The sequence below is a fragment of the Malaya genurostris genome, chromosome 2 (genome assembly GCF_030247185.1).
Source record: "Malaya genurostris strain Urasoe2022 chromosome 2, Malgen_1.1, whole genome shotgun sequence".
Classification (NCBI taxonomy): Eukaryota; Metazoa; Arthropoda; class Insecta; order Diptera; family Culicidae; genus Malaya; species Malaya genurostris.
The window spans coordinates 43990451-44009291 of record NC_080571.1 but is presented as its reverse complement, the minus strand read 5'-3'; the positions used below and the strand labels follow the sequence as shown (position 1 = coordinate 44009291).

At 39.6% G+C, this 18841-nt stretch overlaps 2 protein-coding genes across 2 annotated transcripts in view; one reads left to right on the top strand and one right to left on the bottom strand.

Annotated features, from left to right (window-relative positions):
- Positions 1-5497, bottom strand: part of LOC131432239 (high affinity copper uptake protein 1) — a 70657-nt gene extending 65160 nt beyond the window's left edge. Inside the window, exon 1 of the mRNA XM_058598383.1 lies at positions 4890-5497. The gene's annotated coding sequence lies outside the window, so the exon portion shown is untranslated. The remainder of the gene's footprint in view (positions 1-4889) is intronic.
- A 6041-nt stretch (positions 5498-11538) lies between these two features.
- LOC131431121 (DNA repair protein complementing XP-C cells homolog) lies at positions 11539-15159 on the top strand. Its single transcript, XM_058596633.1, has 3 exons — positions 11539-11829; positions 11887-13774; positions 13849-15159. Exons 1-3 carry the CDS (start codon positions 11681-11683, stop codon positions 14773-14775), a joined length of 2964 nt encoding a protein of 987 aa, XP_058452616.1. The 5' UTR covers positions 11539-11680; the 3' UTR covers positions 14776-15159.
- The last annotated feature ends 3682 nt before the right edge of the window (positions 15160-18841 follow it).

Genomic DNA, 18841 nt, shown 5'->3' with positions numbered 1-18841 from the left:
AGTTTTGGGAGAGTTCGTTGTTAACTGTGTTACTCTCTGTTTGGTTGTCCATTGCAAGATCCGACGTGTGTTTTTCAGTTCTGGTATCGATTGTTTTAGTTCTAGAACGGGTCATTCTGTTATTGGCTATTTTCCTGCTTTCGATGATTCTTTTGATCCTATCAGAGGTTGTTTTCTCTGTTAACTTGTTTGTCTGTGCCATTACAGGAGTGGTCGAGTGTGCGATTGTGCGTTACTTTTGGAATTCGTTGCTACCGATTATACTACCGAGTATACGTTTGTCGAATTGAGCCGATTAATATCATAAATTAGGACCCGGCGATACGTGCACTTCGAAGAGAGTTTTCCAACTTAGTTCAATTTTTCACTGAAATTTCAATAGCGACGCGGAATTCCCTGCAACCACAACAGGTTCGCGAATGGAATTTAGATTTAATTCGAATGTTGGGACCGAGTTTGTCGAATCAATCCGAATAAAGCAGCATTTAAAGACCGGCGAGAAGTGCTGCTTCGCGAGGGATTTGTGACTTCGCTCGAGGTGCAAATTCTATTTTTTTTCTTCTCTCCTTTTCGTTTTAATAGCATTTATTATGTTTGGCGTCATCATTAAGACCACTTTACACTTGCTGCTGCTAGAGGAGGAGGCTGATTTTCAACGGTAATCAGTTGCCTCACTTGGCGTCCATTTTTGAATTTTTCGCACACGCGGCAACCGGAATTTTTCGAGAAGTAAAAAACCACCACAAACGCGAGATTTTTCTGTATATTTTTATTTTCCCTGCAGCTGGACACTTCTTTATTAGTTTTTGAGGATTAACACGGAACGACGAATAAATCCGATACCGTATCGCTTTGAGAAAATTTTTCCGATTTAAACGCGTCGTAACCAACCGAATCCAACCGCCTTTTTTTTCGAGTCGAAACATTCATCGATGTTTTTCTCCATTTGCTGTCAATGTTCGATTCGCCAACAGCTGATCTACTGCCTTATTGAACAGCTAATCGGTGGCACGATGTAAAATACCTGGTGATCACGTTTTTCTATGTGTTAGTGCGGTTGTCATTTTATTTTGGAATAACAGAGAGACGTGAAGAAGAAAAAACATAAACAAATGACGTTTCGAGAGTTGCTTTTTAAAAATATTTAGAGTTGGTTCTGTTTGCGAAAATATTGACAGTGAAATGCGGTGTTTTGTTCCGGGATGTTTCAATCGTTTTCATCACCTGCATTTGAAATGCCACCCACAGCACAATCACTCCATTATTCATAATAACTGTAATAGATACCACAGTGCGATCCGCCAAATCCTTCATCCTACGAATTTAACAGCATCGGATGTGTGTAAAATTTTCTGTATTTCGACGTTACCTTGCAAGTCCTTGAAGAAAAAATGTCCAGATTTTCAATTAGTGCCAAAGATTCGCCAGGCTGCGCGACAACTGGAGTAACTTAGAAGTGAAATCCCGATCTGAAATGGTCGTTTGTCTATGTTTACATGCTTGAATCCCGGCGCGCCATACTTAATTTCGTGAGAAAATTACCAACACAACCAAAACTGTCTTATCACGCCACCAGTGTATTTTACGTCGTGGATCGGTGGAGCCCGTGGAGCCAGTAGTCAGAGATGCCAGATCTGCAGATTTGTCTGTAAATCTTAAGATTTCGTACATAGTGCTGCAGACAGTTTTTGTTGTGCAGACTTTTGCAGATTTTTGTCCAAATTTACAGACTTTTGAAATTGTCGCGACCTTTTTTTTTCTTTGCTCGCCAAGTCAGTTTAGCGTATCATAATTTATAGAGAAATTGCTGCCAGCAAGACATACTTGCTAACTGCAGATTCTTTCGAATATACAGACTTTTGCAACCCTGTCTGAAGATGTTTGAAATTTTTACCTGTCATCTCTGCCAGTAGTGACAGTTGGTATTCGAACTTGATTTTCAACCCAAAAGTAGCTTTCAAACGAGCTTAAGTTTGTTAAAATCTCCGAGAAAATTGAGCAGAGAGAAATGCCTTCGCAAAGGTACACAAATATTTTCCGATCTCGTCGAGCTGAGTCTGAGTACACTTGGGATTTCCGTAGCACCGATCGAAAGTCGGTTTCCAGCAATTTTATTACCTTTCTAGAGATGAAAAGCAAATATCGATATGCAAGACTGCAACAAAATGCTAAGTAAAAAAAGTAAACGTCGAAATCTAGTACAAAGCTATATTTCCTTTACATACAATGCAAAACGATAAACAAACCCATTCTGGAATCTTGGGCAATGTCAGATAAATGTTAAAAATTTTATTAATCACACTAACGTTTAAAATTGAACTAAACGACTGAAGGTCAAATGAAGAAATATATCCAGCAATTGGCTGCTTGCTCAATCTCAACGACAATCAAAACGGTTTCATATGCAACATAACTTTATTTTTTACATTAGGTTAACTCGTGTAAAACTTCCACACCCAAGAGACAACAGCCTTTCGAAAAAATTGTAAGCTAGCTGTCTCGTACACTGAGCTTGGACGAATTTATGTTCTCACTAATTGGGATGTTGGTTGCTCCACTCCAGTCGAATTGTCGGTGAATGGCATTTTGCAAGCTTTTGCCATCATCAAGAGCCTGGGTCCACATTCCTACATCTCTTGATGGAAAATATTTTGCTTAATCATTCATGAAGTTGGCGTGGAGCTGTCTCTCTCTCCCTCTTTCTCTCTCTGATCATAGCCCTGCATACATCAGTCAAGCTATGATAAGCGAAATTTGATTACTGCTGTCAGTCTACTGAAAGCACGCTGATTATTTTGCTTTTCGTTTATTCTACCAGAAGAAAAAGAAAAACCGTTATTGATTCCGCTAGCTCTGTTTGATGTTATGAGCGACACACCTCTGTCAAAAGAAGTGCATGCTCTTGTTTGTGTTTACTGTGAACTTACTTCAATTTACTTTTTACTTTTTTATTTATGACTTCTGGTCAGTCAGTAATTTTTACTTTTTTTCCGGTTTTCAACGATATCAAACTAACTAGAGATTATAAGAAGAGAAAGAATATGAAATTATAGAGCCATAGTACTCAAGGAAGAGCAAGGATGTGAAGAATATAGTGCGGAAAAGTGAGACGTGACAAGGATCATTTAAGTAAGCAGAAGGCTTCTCGTAACTAAACTTTTACCTTCTACCAGAGGAGTCGAACTGCATTTACTGTTTGTCTACTTATTTCGAGACATACGAGACCTGCAGCCCCAGAGAGTCCTCCAAAGCTTAATTAGGAAAAACGAAAGCATAGTCCGTCCGGCTGCAGACACGAACCCAATCTCGCATTCGTAGCATGACCAATCATCAGTCTTTCGACCAGGGGTAGTGGCAGTGTCCGTCACGATTTGTTACGAAATCAAGTTAGTAACTAGACCACTTTAATCTGCAACGCTCCGGCATCCGTCATGTTCGCTTTCAACGGCTAACACTGGGGGTACAGATCAGGAAATCCGTTTCTGTTTGTTTTTTAATGAAACCGCGTGAACTAATAGAAATGCCCTTTCATGTTGAGACTAATTCCATGAATCGCTAGTTTCTGTTGCTTTTTCTTTTGTGCCGTTCAAGTATCAAGAGTGAAACTTCAATGCGACATATGATCATTAACGACTAAGGCTGAGGTTCGACAACTTTTTACGGTTTTGGTATGATATTTTATTATAATTTTCCTCGTTGCGCCTGCAGTTTGACCACAGACAACATTCTACGTGCTCGATTGGTAAATAGGCTGTACAAATATGTCTAGCGAAAAGAAGACCCTCGTCGATTGTTTACTGCACTTCAGACTGATAAGATCCCAGCTGAACCCACCTATTCTGTGATAGCAGCTTCGGTTGTTTTGAAGCGCAGACAGTGTGCAAAACAATATGCTTCCAATCTGTGAATTAACCCTTGGCTGTTGACCAACACAGCGCACAGCCGTGTAGAGAAAAAAAAAACAAAGAATACTTTTTCACACACTCGATGAATGAATCGTCACTCGGATCCACTATGCTGTGCTCCATCAGCACGTCGCTAGATTGCAGTGATGCATTGCGTAATTGCTTTACGGTGAGCAACTAATAAACTCACGAAGCTGCAGGCTGTCTCCCTCCAATAACTAAACCATGCTCTCTGTGTTACGTTCACTTTTGCCGTGCTTGTCTTGTCGACTATCTAGGTGTGTTTTGCTCTGTGCAGAGTTAGGTTGTTCTCGTGATTGTTTTCGTTGCTCTACGAACAAACCAAACCAGCATGGTCGCACTTAGAGGCTGTTTGTGTTGCCAGATTGGTGGAAACAAGAGAGCCGATGCTTCTAGCGATTGTGGAACTTCAGAGCTTTACGGCATTTGTTAGAGTTTTGATTCAAATACAGACACACGTTCGGTCGTTGGTTTCTTCAATGATAACATAATACATAGATTTGAGAAGATGGTGGAAACATACTTCCAACTGAAATCAAAAATATAACACATAAAATTTGTATCGTGGCTTACTACAACCCTTCAATGATTGTCCTTATCAGAAGCTTTCAAATCTTCGGTTAGCTTGGAATGATTTTTAGTTCTTGATGTTGACAAATTTTGCCTCCGGACCGTTCGACTGGCAACAGGTGCTGAATGCCGTGCATAAATATGAGCTTGAATCGATTGCATCATTCGCGGTAGGGGTAGAAACTACTCAGATAAAAATCACCGATTAGCCGCGCCGTTCTCTGATTGAACCCGTGAAGATTTCACCGGGGGTTTTATTTTTCCCAAATTCATATTGCAACAAAATTCTTACAAATTACTTCAGTCTTATACAATGCCAACAATCAGCTGTTAATGAAAAAAAATCTCAAACGTCATGAGCAAACATCCGAAGCGAAAATTTGTGCGACATACCTTATATTCATGCACTGCAAATGGGCGTTCCTGATCGGTTCCCCCCGGCGACTATTGACGCACCACACAATCCTGTTATCGTTTGCGTTTGGTCCAGTTACACTTTGGGAAGCATGGGCACATAAAGAAGATGTTGATCAATGGGACAGGTTTCGAGGTCACAGACACTTGCACACACACACGGACAATTTCCGACTACTGCCTTTATTCCAAGCCAACAATAAGCTGGTTCGCACCTTACGTCAAAGAACACTGTTCACTTAGCGGATAGGAGATAATCGCTGCAACTCAGAACCGCACTGATAACACTAGTCACGCATGTGACAGCTCTTGTGCAATGACATGAGTGTAGCACTATTTTCATTCCACTAAATTCAACACTTGCACAGAGAAGCAGCAGCAGGCGAAATTCCACGATAAATCTGTTGCATGGAACTTTTATGCCGAAACAGTTAGTAACGGTTAATCGTTGTGGAACAGACGCAGAAAAGCACTAGCCGATGATGGTTGAATGAACATGAGTGATTGCTGCAGGAGTTTTATAAACATGCAATAATTCCCTTAAGCAAGATCGGCTTATGTCACACACGTCTAGCACAATCAACAACACTGCATCGACTGCGCGATTCTTGTTTTCTCTCTCTCTCGTGAGCGTGCGAAAAGGGCTCCACTTGTTCTCTGTTGTTCTCAACAAATTACCGTTGCATTGCAGTGTTCGGTGACATTACCAACAAATTCCATCTGATGGCAGGTCACTGTAATTGTTCCGTTTCTGAAGGGCAACAGCTTACACTCAGATAAAAAATTGCTTACACCTTTCGATTCAACTACTATCAAATCTGTATAAAATGTTCAGAACGACGTATGTAACAATGAGAGATTCTCTTTGTTTACTTTCTCTTTTGATTATAACGGCACTCTTAGCAATCCTTCTCTCCAATTATTTACCGATAATAATAACTAAAGCTATCATCTTTTAATCTGCTCTTGAGAAATTACCGCAAAAGCAGGAATATTTCGCAATAATCGAAAGAGAAAGTAAACAAAGAGAATCTCCCATTATTACATACGTCGTTTTGAACATTTTATACAGAAATATAAAACTTTTGAAGGCGAGAGGCAAATCACTGTTGGCAAATATGCGTTATGTTGCACACTGTTACCATCATGTTTTCGGCTGATTGGCTAATGAATGATAGTGTGCCATGTGAAAATTGCTGATAGAATTGCAGGGAATCACTCCGCATATCAGGTCTATTGTGGTCACGTCTTACCTCCTCAGCAGCTTGTGATTGAAAGAGGTCGATGTCAGTTACTGGTTGCTCTCGTTCGTGGTCAAGGATTGCTGCGTCGAATGTTGGTGGGTTTTCGTTGAGACACTGATATAGCTGTCAAATATGAAACATTTCGTATCCATATCCCACATCTTCCCTCTTCTCCAAAAAAAAAAAATCATCATATATATTTTAAACAGTTCATTCTGCAAATCACCAACAATACTCTATTATGGCTGTTATAGACCCGAACATTCGTGCTCACCAACACGTATGTAGTTATCATAACCCATATTTTTTTGTGATACTTCCGTTATTTAGTTTCTCGGTTTGAATTTCTTCCTCGAAGCTGGATGCTGTGTCCAGCTGATGAACTTATTAATAAACTCGTAGACCTGTTTGGACGAGCTATCAGAAAACGAGAACTATAAATCATCGCTACTAGGATTCCCACTCAATCTAACGTATGTACCATTGGAGTCCAGAACAATGGACCTAGACGTTTTAGAAAAAAGGGGTGGAACTTTCCTGGCTCACCGATAGTAGCACATATTTTGCATGCTTTAGTCCACGATTCAGCGTGCAACTACCTGACCACTAGGCTCATTTGCACAATATGCACTTCAGCTTAGCAACCGTGGTATAACCACTGTTAGTAACATTCAATATCATCCTTCGTAACATCTTGCACTTTTGCTATTATCAGAAACTCAAAGTAAATAGATTTCACACTGACGATTTCCGACGGGGTGGATGTCTCGTCAAACGGTTTATTAACTCCAATATACGACCGGCATAATGACTCCGCAATATTGTGGCGTGCTCGCATGTATGCAAAGACCAACCATCCGTTATAACCCATACTCGTTTAGAATTCTCTCAAGAGCGGTTAAGTGTAAACACAAATCCCTGACCGTCAGTGCGTAGCACTAAGTAGCGTTTAAATCGGTACATGCCGCTCTTTTGGCAGACAAAACGTGAACTTTTAGGCGGTTATTTCAACTCGCGACTTCTTCTTTGTGATCTAGATGACCATCACATTGATCAAAATGATATTAAGGCGGGTATCCCAACACGCAACATTTTCTTCGTGGTCATCCCGATCTCACATCAGAAAAAATCAATTCATTTCACTCTCAATACTATTTAAAAGGCCATAATCCGGAAGCGCTTGTGGTCATCCCGATCTCACATTAGACATAAAATCTTCAATATTCGTTGAAGCGGTTATCTCAACTCGCAATTTGAGATTATCTCGAGCATACATGCGGTTATCTCAACTCGCAATTTAAGGTTATCAGAGTATACATGCGGTTATCCCAACTCGCAAACCAAACCTATAAATTTGATTTGTTTTCGCAATATCACCTAGGATCGGGTAATATGTAGAACAAATGCTATTTTAAATGTTCAATTATCACAGTAACTGATAGATCCGACTAAGATTCCATAGCATATGACTCGATAATTACGAAGCACATTTTTCCACTATCAACACTTTTTTTCAAAGTTGTGTTTGTTCCACGAGGGCACGATGAAAGAAAATCGCCATTTTGTAATGAAAAACAAATTCGTTCACTTTAATATTGACCTTTTTTAATGCGTGAGTGATTCCCTGCAAATCCGAAAAATTTATTTTTACAATTATAATTAATTTCTCATGTCTCCTGGCAGGATCGCCAAATGTGAAAATTGCTGATAGAATTGCAGGGAATCACTCCGCATATCAGGTCTATTGTGATCACGTCTTACCTCCCCAGCAGCTTGTGATTGAAAGATGTCGATGTCAGTTACTGGTTGCTCTCGTTCGTGGTCAACGATTGCTGCGTCGAATGTTGGTGGGTTTTCGTTGAGACACTGATATAGCTGTCAAATATGAAACATTTCGTATCCATATCCCACATGCCAGTATACCTCAAACTGAACGTCAGGCATAGCGACGACACGACCTGCCACTCCGAAGAAAAGCCATTTCAGATTTATGTACTCAAATTAGTTCCCTAATTAAAATTGTCAGTATAAAAAGAAGGTTTTATGGTTGCGAATGTTGATGTTGATTATTATTTGGATGCTACTTCTAAATCATATAATGCAAGAAAGTTTCGAAAACTTAAAAACATTTTTGAATACGATCACTTGTTAGTTGATGATCGAACAAACTAACCTCCAGGTCCTCGGTTTCCGATTCCCGAAGCATCGGAAGTATTGTTCGAAACACCACATACAAATTGAATCGATGTCTCATGTAAACGATAATAAGTAAGGAATCGATGTAATGGATCCAGTTAACCTGGTTTATGTTGTTTTTTGTATAATTAACTCATTTTAGTTCGCTTTCTATCCCTAATATAAGTTTGTTAATATCATTAGTCAATAGACTTTCAATTATTATTCTCCCAAATCTTCGGACCAGTCATCGGTAGCAGAGGTTTGTTTCGATCGGTCGGGCTTGCTTTAACTAGATCTTTGCTAGTCATGAACTGTCCTACTGGTTTAAATCAACCTTCTAGCTGCATTGATATAGACCGAATTTTGATATCGACATATTTTGGATGGTTTTATTGTTGTCTTTATCAAAGACTGACAAAGACTAAAGTTCCTCCATCTCGGCATGGGTCTGGTTTACCTGAGATTACGGAATCATATTTTTATTTTATGCGACAGCTGATAGTATCTGTATTGATAGAAAAGTACAAGACACGGTGAGGCAAATTTTGAAAACTATCCCCCATCATTACTTGATACAGGACTTTCCACTTGCATTTATTCAAGTTTTCCTCGATAAAAATTTCGGCTAAATCGGATTCAAAATTTGTTTTTTTACGTTCCAAAATCTATTTGGTTACCAAAGTTATGGTAGCTGTTATTCAAAATCAATAGTTTATCAACTAGTGTTGCTAGTTTAATTTTTTTTTAAGAGACTTCGTTTAGACATTATCAGTTTTTAAGGGGTAGTTGAATTTGTGATACAGAATCGTGACGATAGTCATGTCGTCGGGCAGGGCATGTTTTTCGGTCGCCCAAGTGCAGAGTAAAATGTGGCTGGCAGCCATTCTGGCGTCTAACTGCCTCAGCGCTACCAAACATACACCTCAAATGAGACAACCGTATCCAGCAGGATTTGGCACATAGTTTCTGAGGTAGACGTGGCTGCCAGCCGTTTGTTATACCGATCGAAATCTTTGACATTTTCAGAGAAGGTGAGAAGATGAAAACGCTCGGCTAACTAAGATACAGGCGACTATGTTTTGCCAAATTGGATTTGACAGCCGTCACTGAAACTATTTTGGTAGCCGTCTGGTGCCCATGACAGAGTTGCCATTTGTACAGATTTATCTGTATTATACAGCTTTTACATGCACATACAGATATAATACAGAGTACAGATTTTATACTAATTTCCCAAATTTAATACAGATTTATACAGACACCACAAAAGAAATAATGAAACTTTTCCATCTGGGCAATCTATTAGTGTTTGATTGCACATAATAAAACGGAATTGAATGGAAACCATTTTGAACTGATGTTCAGAGAAATCATGAAATCATGAAACTTTATCGTCAGACTGAGAAGTTGTATGACCTGACCTGACGTTGCACATTGGGCCTTTGAATTCCTCTTCAACTTAAACATAATCCGTATATGATAGCAAAAACTATTAAATTTCGTCGTTGAAAATTCTTATTAGTGCCGCAATGGCTTACGAATTAATGCAGAAATGCTCATTGAGTTTGCCATTCTGTAACCATAATCTATTGAAATAACATTTTTAAGCATCATTTTATGGTAGAAAGTTCATTTTATTAGTTAATACAGATAAAAACAGATTTTTTATACAAAGCAATACAGATATTCTGTGAAAATATCTGACATCTCTGATTGATAATCAAATAGAGATTGTTACAATTCTTTTTTTGTTGTATGCACGCTCGTTCATTGTTACTCTAAAGTGAGTACAATTTCACTCACTTTCGTTAAAAGTGGAACTATTCTATAGTGAGTAAAGCTTGTTTACTCACTTTTGAGTAAATATGCTATTTATCACATTCTGAGTAACATTTGCTCAGTGCTACAAATGGTAAAATTAGCTCGAGTGAGTAAACATTACTCAATCATTCGAATTGAATAAGGGATTCGAATAAGGAATTCTTTGCTTTAAACAAATAAGTAAGTCAGTATTTGTTTAAAGCAAAGAATGAAGGAAGCCGCTACCTTTTCATCGGTCATTGGAAAGGACCCGTCTGCCTTCCTCCGTTCCGCCTCCGACAAAGGGAAAAGTTCCGCCTCCGACAAAGGGAAAAGTTCAGTTAAATTTTCACACAACGTTTTCAAAGCTCTGTGAGTAAAACTTGTTGTCAATTTAGAAACTGAGTCGAAGTTACTCATTCTTCTAAATCAATATTACTCACTTTTTGACATTTGAACTAAATGAGCAAAAGTGAGTACAAATTACTCACTTGAGAGTAACATTGAATGAGCGTGTGGCATTTGCCAGACAAATCGACGTCAACATTTCAAAAGGGTCTAAAAACAATTAAGAGTTTGTCTATGTTTACTTTATTTTTCGACTATATTTGCATTATTATACAAACGTTCACTACATTTTTGGTACTGTTAGAAACATAAGAATATTGTCTTTCATTCTACATGAATATTTTGTAGGTACACGTGAAAATTTAGGAGATATTAACAAATGAGAAAAATCTGGACATTTTTTCTTTAAGGGCTGGCAAGGTAATGTCGAAATATAGAAAATTTTACACACATCCGATTGTGTTCATTTCGTTGGAGGAAGGATTTGGCGGATCGCACTGTGGTATCTATTACAGTTATTATGGGTAATGGAGTGATTGTGCTGTGAGTGGCATTTCAAATGCAGGTGATGAAAACGATTGAAACATCCCGGAACAAAACACCGCATTTCACTGTTAATATTTTCGCAAACAGAACCAGCTCTAAATATTTTCATAAAAGCAACTCCCGGAACGTCATTTGTTTATGTTTTTCTTCTTCACGTCTCTCTGTTATTCCAAAATAAAATGACAACCGCACATAGAAAAACGTGATCACCAGGGTATTTTACATCGTGCATATCAAGTTGAAATGCTGTTTACATATAGCGGCCCTTACACGAGCATTAAAAATGTCATTTTAAATGATGACTAAGTAATGATGTATTTCAAATTTGTTAGAAATCTCATCATTAGTGCACCATTGCACGTTCATTAAAATGATATTATTTTTTAGAAATTATATTTTTAGTGACTCGTGTAAGGGCCGCTCATGAATCGATCGTGCAAATTTTTATCAATACGGTTAAATAGTTTTGTGTTTCTAAAGGGAGTTCAGAGCTGTCAAACAAAGCATTCACTGTTTACATTCGCATTCTTCAGGTCTAATTTCCCAACATAAAATTTATTCGTGAAAATACCTGTTAGTTTTGCTATGTAGTGCTGTTGTAATCTTAAAGATAGTCAGTCTACTTGCGATAGTGCGTGCACTAACATTTTCACCATGGCAAGTGAAGATGAAGATCCGTCCGCCGAGGAATCGCCATCGGAATTTTCCGCCAGCGAAGACGAATGGAATCCGCTAGTTGATTCCAGTTCACCGAAGAGTGTGAAGACGAAATTACATTCGAAAAGTAAACTAAATACTGGAAGGTAATCTTACATTCACCAGTGTTTTTCACTATTGGGAAAAAAATGTTTTCGTTTTAGGCCGAAGCAGTTATGTATGAATGTGAAACCTACTCTGAAGCCCACCAGAATGTCGAGAAGAATCGCTACGAGATTGGGAAAATCGGTTCCCGAAAATGATGAGGTAGTAAATCTTTCGGATAACGAGTCTTCAATGTCTGATTGTTCAGAGGAAAATGTGAAAAGGAAAAAGAAAACCCCAGTAAAACGTGGGCGCAAATCCAAACTGGTAGGGAAGGAGGAACCGATAAAGTTGACTACTTTTACAGTTGAAGAGCTGTATCGAAAGTATCGTCCAGATTTGGCTGGTCCATCCAAAAAATGCATTACGGAAAAGAAGAAAAAATCCAAACCTCCAGAGCATGATGACAGCAGTGGGGACGATTATCTGATGGACCCAGCGGAGCTTGATCTAAATTCTGAATTTTTCAATCCAATTCCGGTGGACGACAATAAAAAGCAGACGGTTGGATTTGATTGCACTGTTGGTTTGGATTTGGATGAGTCGGATGTCGACGAAAATGCGCCACTCAGTTCGGAGATTAATTGGAAGCTAATTGAACAGATTAATCGAGCCGGTTACAATTCTATGGGTGTCGTGAAAACGGAGGAAATACGGAGGAATTCTACAGAGAAAAGTGAAGAACCTAATGAAAAAATTCACTCGACTGAAGAGCAGGAAGTTACGAGTCTTTTGTTGACAGGGGAAAAGATTGATTTGCAGGAACGCCATAATTTAATATCTATGATAAATCGTGGTGGAAGAAATCAGGAAGAGGTGATTGAATTTACAGTAAAAGATGGTTCTGTGGAGCAGAAAAAATTGCAAAAGAAGAAAATTGATTTACTGACAGCTATAAAACGTCTCATGAATCGGGAAAAGCGTCAGAATCAAGTCTACTTGCACAAAGTGACCATCCTTTGTTGGATTGGTCATGGCACATTCCTGAACAGAACACTCGCCGATCCTCGCTTGGCTCAGGTGATTGCGAAACGATTGCTGCCCTCAACAACGAACTGCCGCCCCAAAGGGCTCACAAATTTAGTCTATTTCCAGCAGATTACCCGGTACTTTCGAAAATGCGTAAAACTAAAAAACAATCAATGGTCCTGTTGTTCCGCAAATCTTCCCGCGTTGTACGCGATGATTAAGTTTCAGGTTCTGCAACGGTCGGCGTTTTCAAGGCGGGACTATGTTTTATTGTTTCTGTTGATGCTGCGATCTTTGAGTATTCACAGTCGCCTGGTGATGTCACTGGTTGTTCCTCCGAAGCTCATCCCCGCCAGTGAACTTTACCGAATGAACGCTCGGAGTCCCGAGGAGGTGCAGGCAGATCGGCGTCTGCTGCTTGAATTTCAAAAAGCACCCAAACACAGCACAATATTCAAAGTGAAGGAAAAACTGACCTCGAAGATTAGGAATAACACCGCTCAAAATGGGAAAAATGCCCGGAAAAGGCGACATGAACGATTTATGGCCACCATTCCACAACTGGACGGAAGTGACGACAGACTTAAAGCGCATGCTCCGGAGCCAACTCGGAAAAAACTAAAACTAATGACGGAATCGTTTTTGGACATGGAACATAACAAACGGCCCGGATTAGTCAACAAATCGAAAAAAGAAGAGCCCGGGTTTTCGGAAGAACTGAACGAGGAAGTTCGCCGTCGTAGAGAGAAAATATTGGCTGCCTATCGTGCTTCGAAAGAGCAGAAGGCTAGCAGGGCAGCATCGGATGAGGATCTGTACGGAGAAGGCAGTTCATCGCGAGCATCGTTTGGTCATAGAAAAGCTCGCGGAAACCGTCCCGGAATAGATCTGTGGATTGAAGCATATTGTGAACACGAAGATAAGTGGATAACAATCGATGTGCTTACGGGGAAGGTGCACTGTTTGGAGGATATTGTTGTGAGTTTTGATAATTGTTTGGATTTTTTTCCAATAGATAATCACTACTTTATTTTCTTTCTGGTGATAATCAGAACCAAGCCAGTCAACCGATCACTTACGTGTTGGCATGGAATAACGACGGCACAATCAAGGACGTTTCCCCTCGGTACATCTCGCGGCTGGGACGGAAAAAGGGTAAACTACGTGTGGAGGATTCCTGGCTGGAGGTCGCCCTCAGTCGGTACCGTCCTGGCAGAGCAACGAGACGTGATCGGAGTGAAGATCTGAAATTCGATAAACTACTTAACAAACGACCCTTTCCGGAGCAAATCGCCGAATACAAAAACCATCCTCGGTTTGCGATCGAGCGACATTTGCTTCGCGGCGAAGCGATCTACCCATCGGACGCAGAGATTCTAGGTCACATCAAAGGTGAACCGATTTATCCGCGGGATTGTGTGCATGTGCTGTTCACGCGCGAAGGTTGGCTGCGGCAAGCAAAAACGGTGAAAATGCACGAGCAACCGTACAAAGTAGTCAAAGCGAAAGCACGGTACGATCGTTTCACCGGAACTTCAATTGGCGGTCTTCAAACGGAACTGTTCGGTGCCTGGCAGGTGGAGGACTACGAGCCACCGGTGGCCGAAAATGGACTCGTTCCGAGGAGTGCCTACGGCAATGTGGACCTGTTCAAACCGTGCATGCTACCGAAGGGAACGGTTCATTTGCAGCTGCCGGGATTGAACAAGGTTTGCAAACGGTTGCGGGTCGACTGTGCCCAAGCGATTGTGGGTTTCGAGTACAAGAGTGGTGCCTGTCATGCTGTTTACGATGGTTTTGTTGTCTGCGAAGAGTTTCGTGATCAGGTAATCGACGAGTGGTACCAGGATCAGGTTGAGCTCGAGAGAAAACACGACGAGCGATACAAGAAGCGCGTGTATGGCAACTGGAAGCGTTTAGTTATGGGTTTGTTTATAAGGAAAAAATTGAAGGATAGGTATAATTTTGATAACTTTTAACATTTAACCGCTTGTACAGTATGCGTCCTTGTTTAGGCACAAAAATCATTTTTATGTCTGTTTCATTAGTATTTAGTAATAAATTGAAATAAATTGTTTCGTATTTATAAAGTTGTAATATTTTTGATATTTCGTTGATTATAAACTGTTCGTAGTTTAAGACTAGGACAGGACCTGACAATTGTTAATCCACTTTTAGGACCAATTTCGGACCAGCTCGTGATTGGTTGAAATTGACATAAGCAAGTACAAGTTGTTGAAATCAATATTACTGCAGGGTGGTAGAAAAAGTGTTGTCAGAATATTGATTATGTTGGTTGAGAATAGCACCGAATCTTTGGATACTTCTGTATGTTATTATTTTCCTCAAATAGAATATGTTGAATACTTTAGTTAATAAAGCTGCAAAAATTAATTACCCAAAATTGAGTGTTTTAGAAAAATTTTATTAAGCTGTTTCAACTAAACGTTTTCTTCAAAACAAACATCTGATCAAAATGAATCCAGAGCTATATTTTTGACCGATATAACATTTGTCTAAGTGTTTTCAAATGATAAATAATTGCATGTTATAAGGGGAGAAAGTTTTCAGAATGAATAATTATCTCTACTGGCAACAGTGATCCCGAGGCATTTATTATTTACAGCAGGGAGCAACCGGAATAAGAAGAGAAATATTTTTCTGGAAAAAGAAGCCAGTTGTCTGGTCCTGTCCTAGGTTTAAGACGGTCAGTGCTCGTACTGCCCTAGTTTTGATTTTCTTTGATTAACCGTGCATACCTATGTTACTTTCGTTTTCTACTAGATGTCACTGCAGTGAGGAAGCTTTCTTGTGAGATTTAGAATGGTAAATGGAACTACTTAGTTGTATGATCACAGATGGCGCTAAATTTTGAATATTTGTGACTTCTGTCCCCAGTGAATTCAGTCGAGCCGCATCAGACCGAAAATCAAATCTAAAAAAACGTGTTTTTTTTTCATAAATACGTTTATTTCATAGGCAATATACATAAGTATTTCTTCGCCGTGGCATCCACAATACATAGTAGTTTAAACCTAATACATTTCGAATATCATATTAGTATGTTGGTACTCATTAGTTAATCTAAACACTGTTTTTATCAAGCGAGTTGCTATTTTAAATTACATTAAATAAAATACATTTATTTTGTACATGATCTTATAACTATTTCAGGATTGTTTGTATCAGTTCACCACTTATATTCAATATCCTATAGTTGGCTATTGGTTGAACTCATGGAAGAGAAAACAGTCTAACATAAAATAAAATTTAAATTGGAACTCCAATGGATTTAATGAAATGATAAAGAAGTTTCATGTATGGAAGGTCACGATAAGCAAGAATGTCGCGAACTGGGACATTGGATAGTCTACCTTGGGTACGCAAGGAATTTATTAGTTGAGATCTGACATCACGAAACTCCACGCATGTCCAAACAACACGGTCAATATCGCGGTAACCTTCGCCGCAAGCACAATGATTAGTCTCGGAAAGTCCAATTCGAAGGAGATGTGCATCTAACGTGTAGTGATTGGACATGAGTCTGGACATCACACGAATGAAATCTCTACTCACATCCAGTCCCCTGAACCATGCCTTTGTCGATATTTTAGGAATAATTGAGTGCATCCACCGACCCAGATCATCTTTATCCCAAGAAGCTTGCCAGCTGGCAAGTGTTCTTTGGCGAGACGCGCTATAGAATTCGTTGAAAGCAATCGGTCTCTCATAAATCTCACCCTCAATAGCACCACGTTTGGCTAAACTATCGGCTCTTTCATTGCCTGGAATGGAGCAATGAGCCGGAACCCAAACTATTGTGATTTGATAATTATTATTCAATATGACGTTCAGGCACTGTTTTATTTTGGCCAAGAAAAATAGGTTCATTTTTGCAAGCGGCGTTTGAGCGAATAGCTTCAATTGCACTTAGACTATCTGTGAAAAGAAAATAATGGTTTGGAGATAATGTGACGATTATACTCAAACTATAATGAACTGCTGCTAACTCTGCTATATAAACAGATGCAGGTTCTTGAAGCCTAAAGGAGACCGAAACATTATTGTTGAATATACCAAACCCAGTAGCCTCTTCAATTCGTGATCCGTCCGTGTAAAATATTTTCTCAAAGTCAATATGCCTGAACTTACTTGAAAATATTTTTGGGATTTCCAACGAGCGTAGGTGTTCCGGGATTCCACGCACTTCGCGCTGCATGGATGTGTCGAAAAATAAAGTTGAGTCAGGGACATTTAGGAGGCTGACACGGATAGGAATATATCTTGAAGGGTTGATTTCCTGTGATATATGGTTAAAATATACTGTCATAAATTTTGTTTGAGATCGAAGCTCGACTAGTCGTTCGAAATTATTAATTACCATGGGATTCAGCACCTCACATCTTATTAGCAGTCGCGATGATAGCTCCCAAAAACGATCTTTCAATGGAAGAACTCCCGCCAGAACTTCAAGACTCATTGTATGTGTCGAATGCATGCACCCTAAAGCAATTCGCAAACAACGATACTGAATTCGCTCCAGTTTGATAATATGATAGTTTGCAGCGGAACGAAAGCAAACGCATCCATATTCCATCACTGAAAGTATCGTTGTCTGATACAATTTTATTAGATCTTCCGGATGAGCACCCCACCAAGATCCTGTTATTGTTCGAAGAAAATTTACTCTTTGTTGGCATTTTGTTATCAGAAACCTAATGTGTCCTCCCCACGTGCATTTGGAATCAAACCACACCCCAAGGTATTTGAAAGTCAAAACCTGTTGGATCATTCTTCCCATCATATGAAGCTGAAGCTGCGCGGGATCATGCTTTCTTGAAAAGACGACCAGCTCTGTTTTCTTCGCAGAGAATTCGATACCCAGATGAACAGCCCAAACGGACAAGTTATCTAAGGTATCTTGCAATGGTTTTTGCAGATCAATAGCTTTGGGTCCAGTAACTGAAACTACGCCATCATCTGCCAATTGTCTTAGTGTACATGGGGTTACTAGACAGCTGTCAATGTCATTCACGTAAAAATTATAAAGGAGCGGACTGAGGCATGAGCCTTGCGGTAGACCCATGTAGCTAATTCTGAATGTTGCCAAATCGCCATGTGAAAAATGCATGCGTTTCTCTGACAAAAGGTTGTGCAAATAATTATTTATAACCGGTGGAAGTCCATGTTGGTGGAGCTTGTCTGAAAGAACATCAATGGAAACTGAATCAAATGCTCCTCTAATGTCTAAAAATATAGATGCCATTTGTTGCTTTTGAGCGAAGGCAATTTGGATGTCAGACGAAAGTAATGCAAGGCAATCATTCGTCCCTTTATTTCTACGGAAGCCAAACTGAGTATCTGACAACAAACCGTTCGCCTCGACCCAAGTGTCGAGACGTCGTAGAATAATTTTTTCGAACAATTTTCTGATGCAGGACAACATCGCAATGGGTCTATATGAGTTGTGATTGGAAGCTGGTTTCCCCGGCTTTTGAATGGCGATAACTTTCACTTGCCTCCAGTCAGGTGGAACAATATTTTGCTCAAGAAACTTGTTAAACAATTCCAACAAACGTCTTTTTGCGAGGTCGGGCAGATTCTTCACCAAGTTGAATTTAATCCAACCCAGGAGCGTTATTGTTACAAGACATGAGTGCTATGGAAAATTCCATCATTGAAAAGGGGCTATCAACGGAACCATTATTTGGAAAAGATTCCCTTATAATGCTATGCGTAGGAACAGAATCTGGACAAACTTTCCTCGCAAAATCAAATATCCATCGGTTCGAGTATTCCTCACTCTCATTTCCTACGTTACGATTCCTCATTCGTCTGGCCGTATTCCAAAGAGTGCTCATTGAGGTTTCTCTTGACAAACCTTCGACAAAATGTCTCCAATAGCTACATTTCTTGGCCCGAAGTATGCTCTTGTACTTGGTTTCTAAAGTCAAGAAATTTTCAAAATTCTGAAGAGTTCCTCCTCCTCGTTTTAAAAACGTCTTGAAAGCATTTTGTTTCGCGTGCTTAGCATCTGAACACTCT

Bases quoted from the DNA above. Each gene is read 5' to 3' on its own strand.
- LOC131431121 (XM_058596633.1), top strand. From the start codon at position 11,681: ATGGCAAGTGAAGATGAAGATCCGTCCGCCGAGGAATCGCCATCGGAA. The intron at 11,830-11,886 runs GTAATCTTACAT...TTTTCGTTTTAG, and splicing joins AGTAAACTAAATACTGGAAG to GCCGAAGCAGTTATGTATGA. The intron at 13,775-13,848 runs GTGAGTTTTGAT...GGTGATAATCAG, and splicing joins ACTGTTTGGAGGATATTGTT to AACCAAGCCAGTCAACCGAT.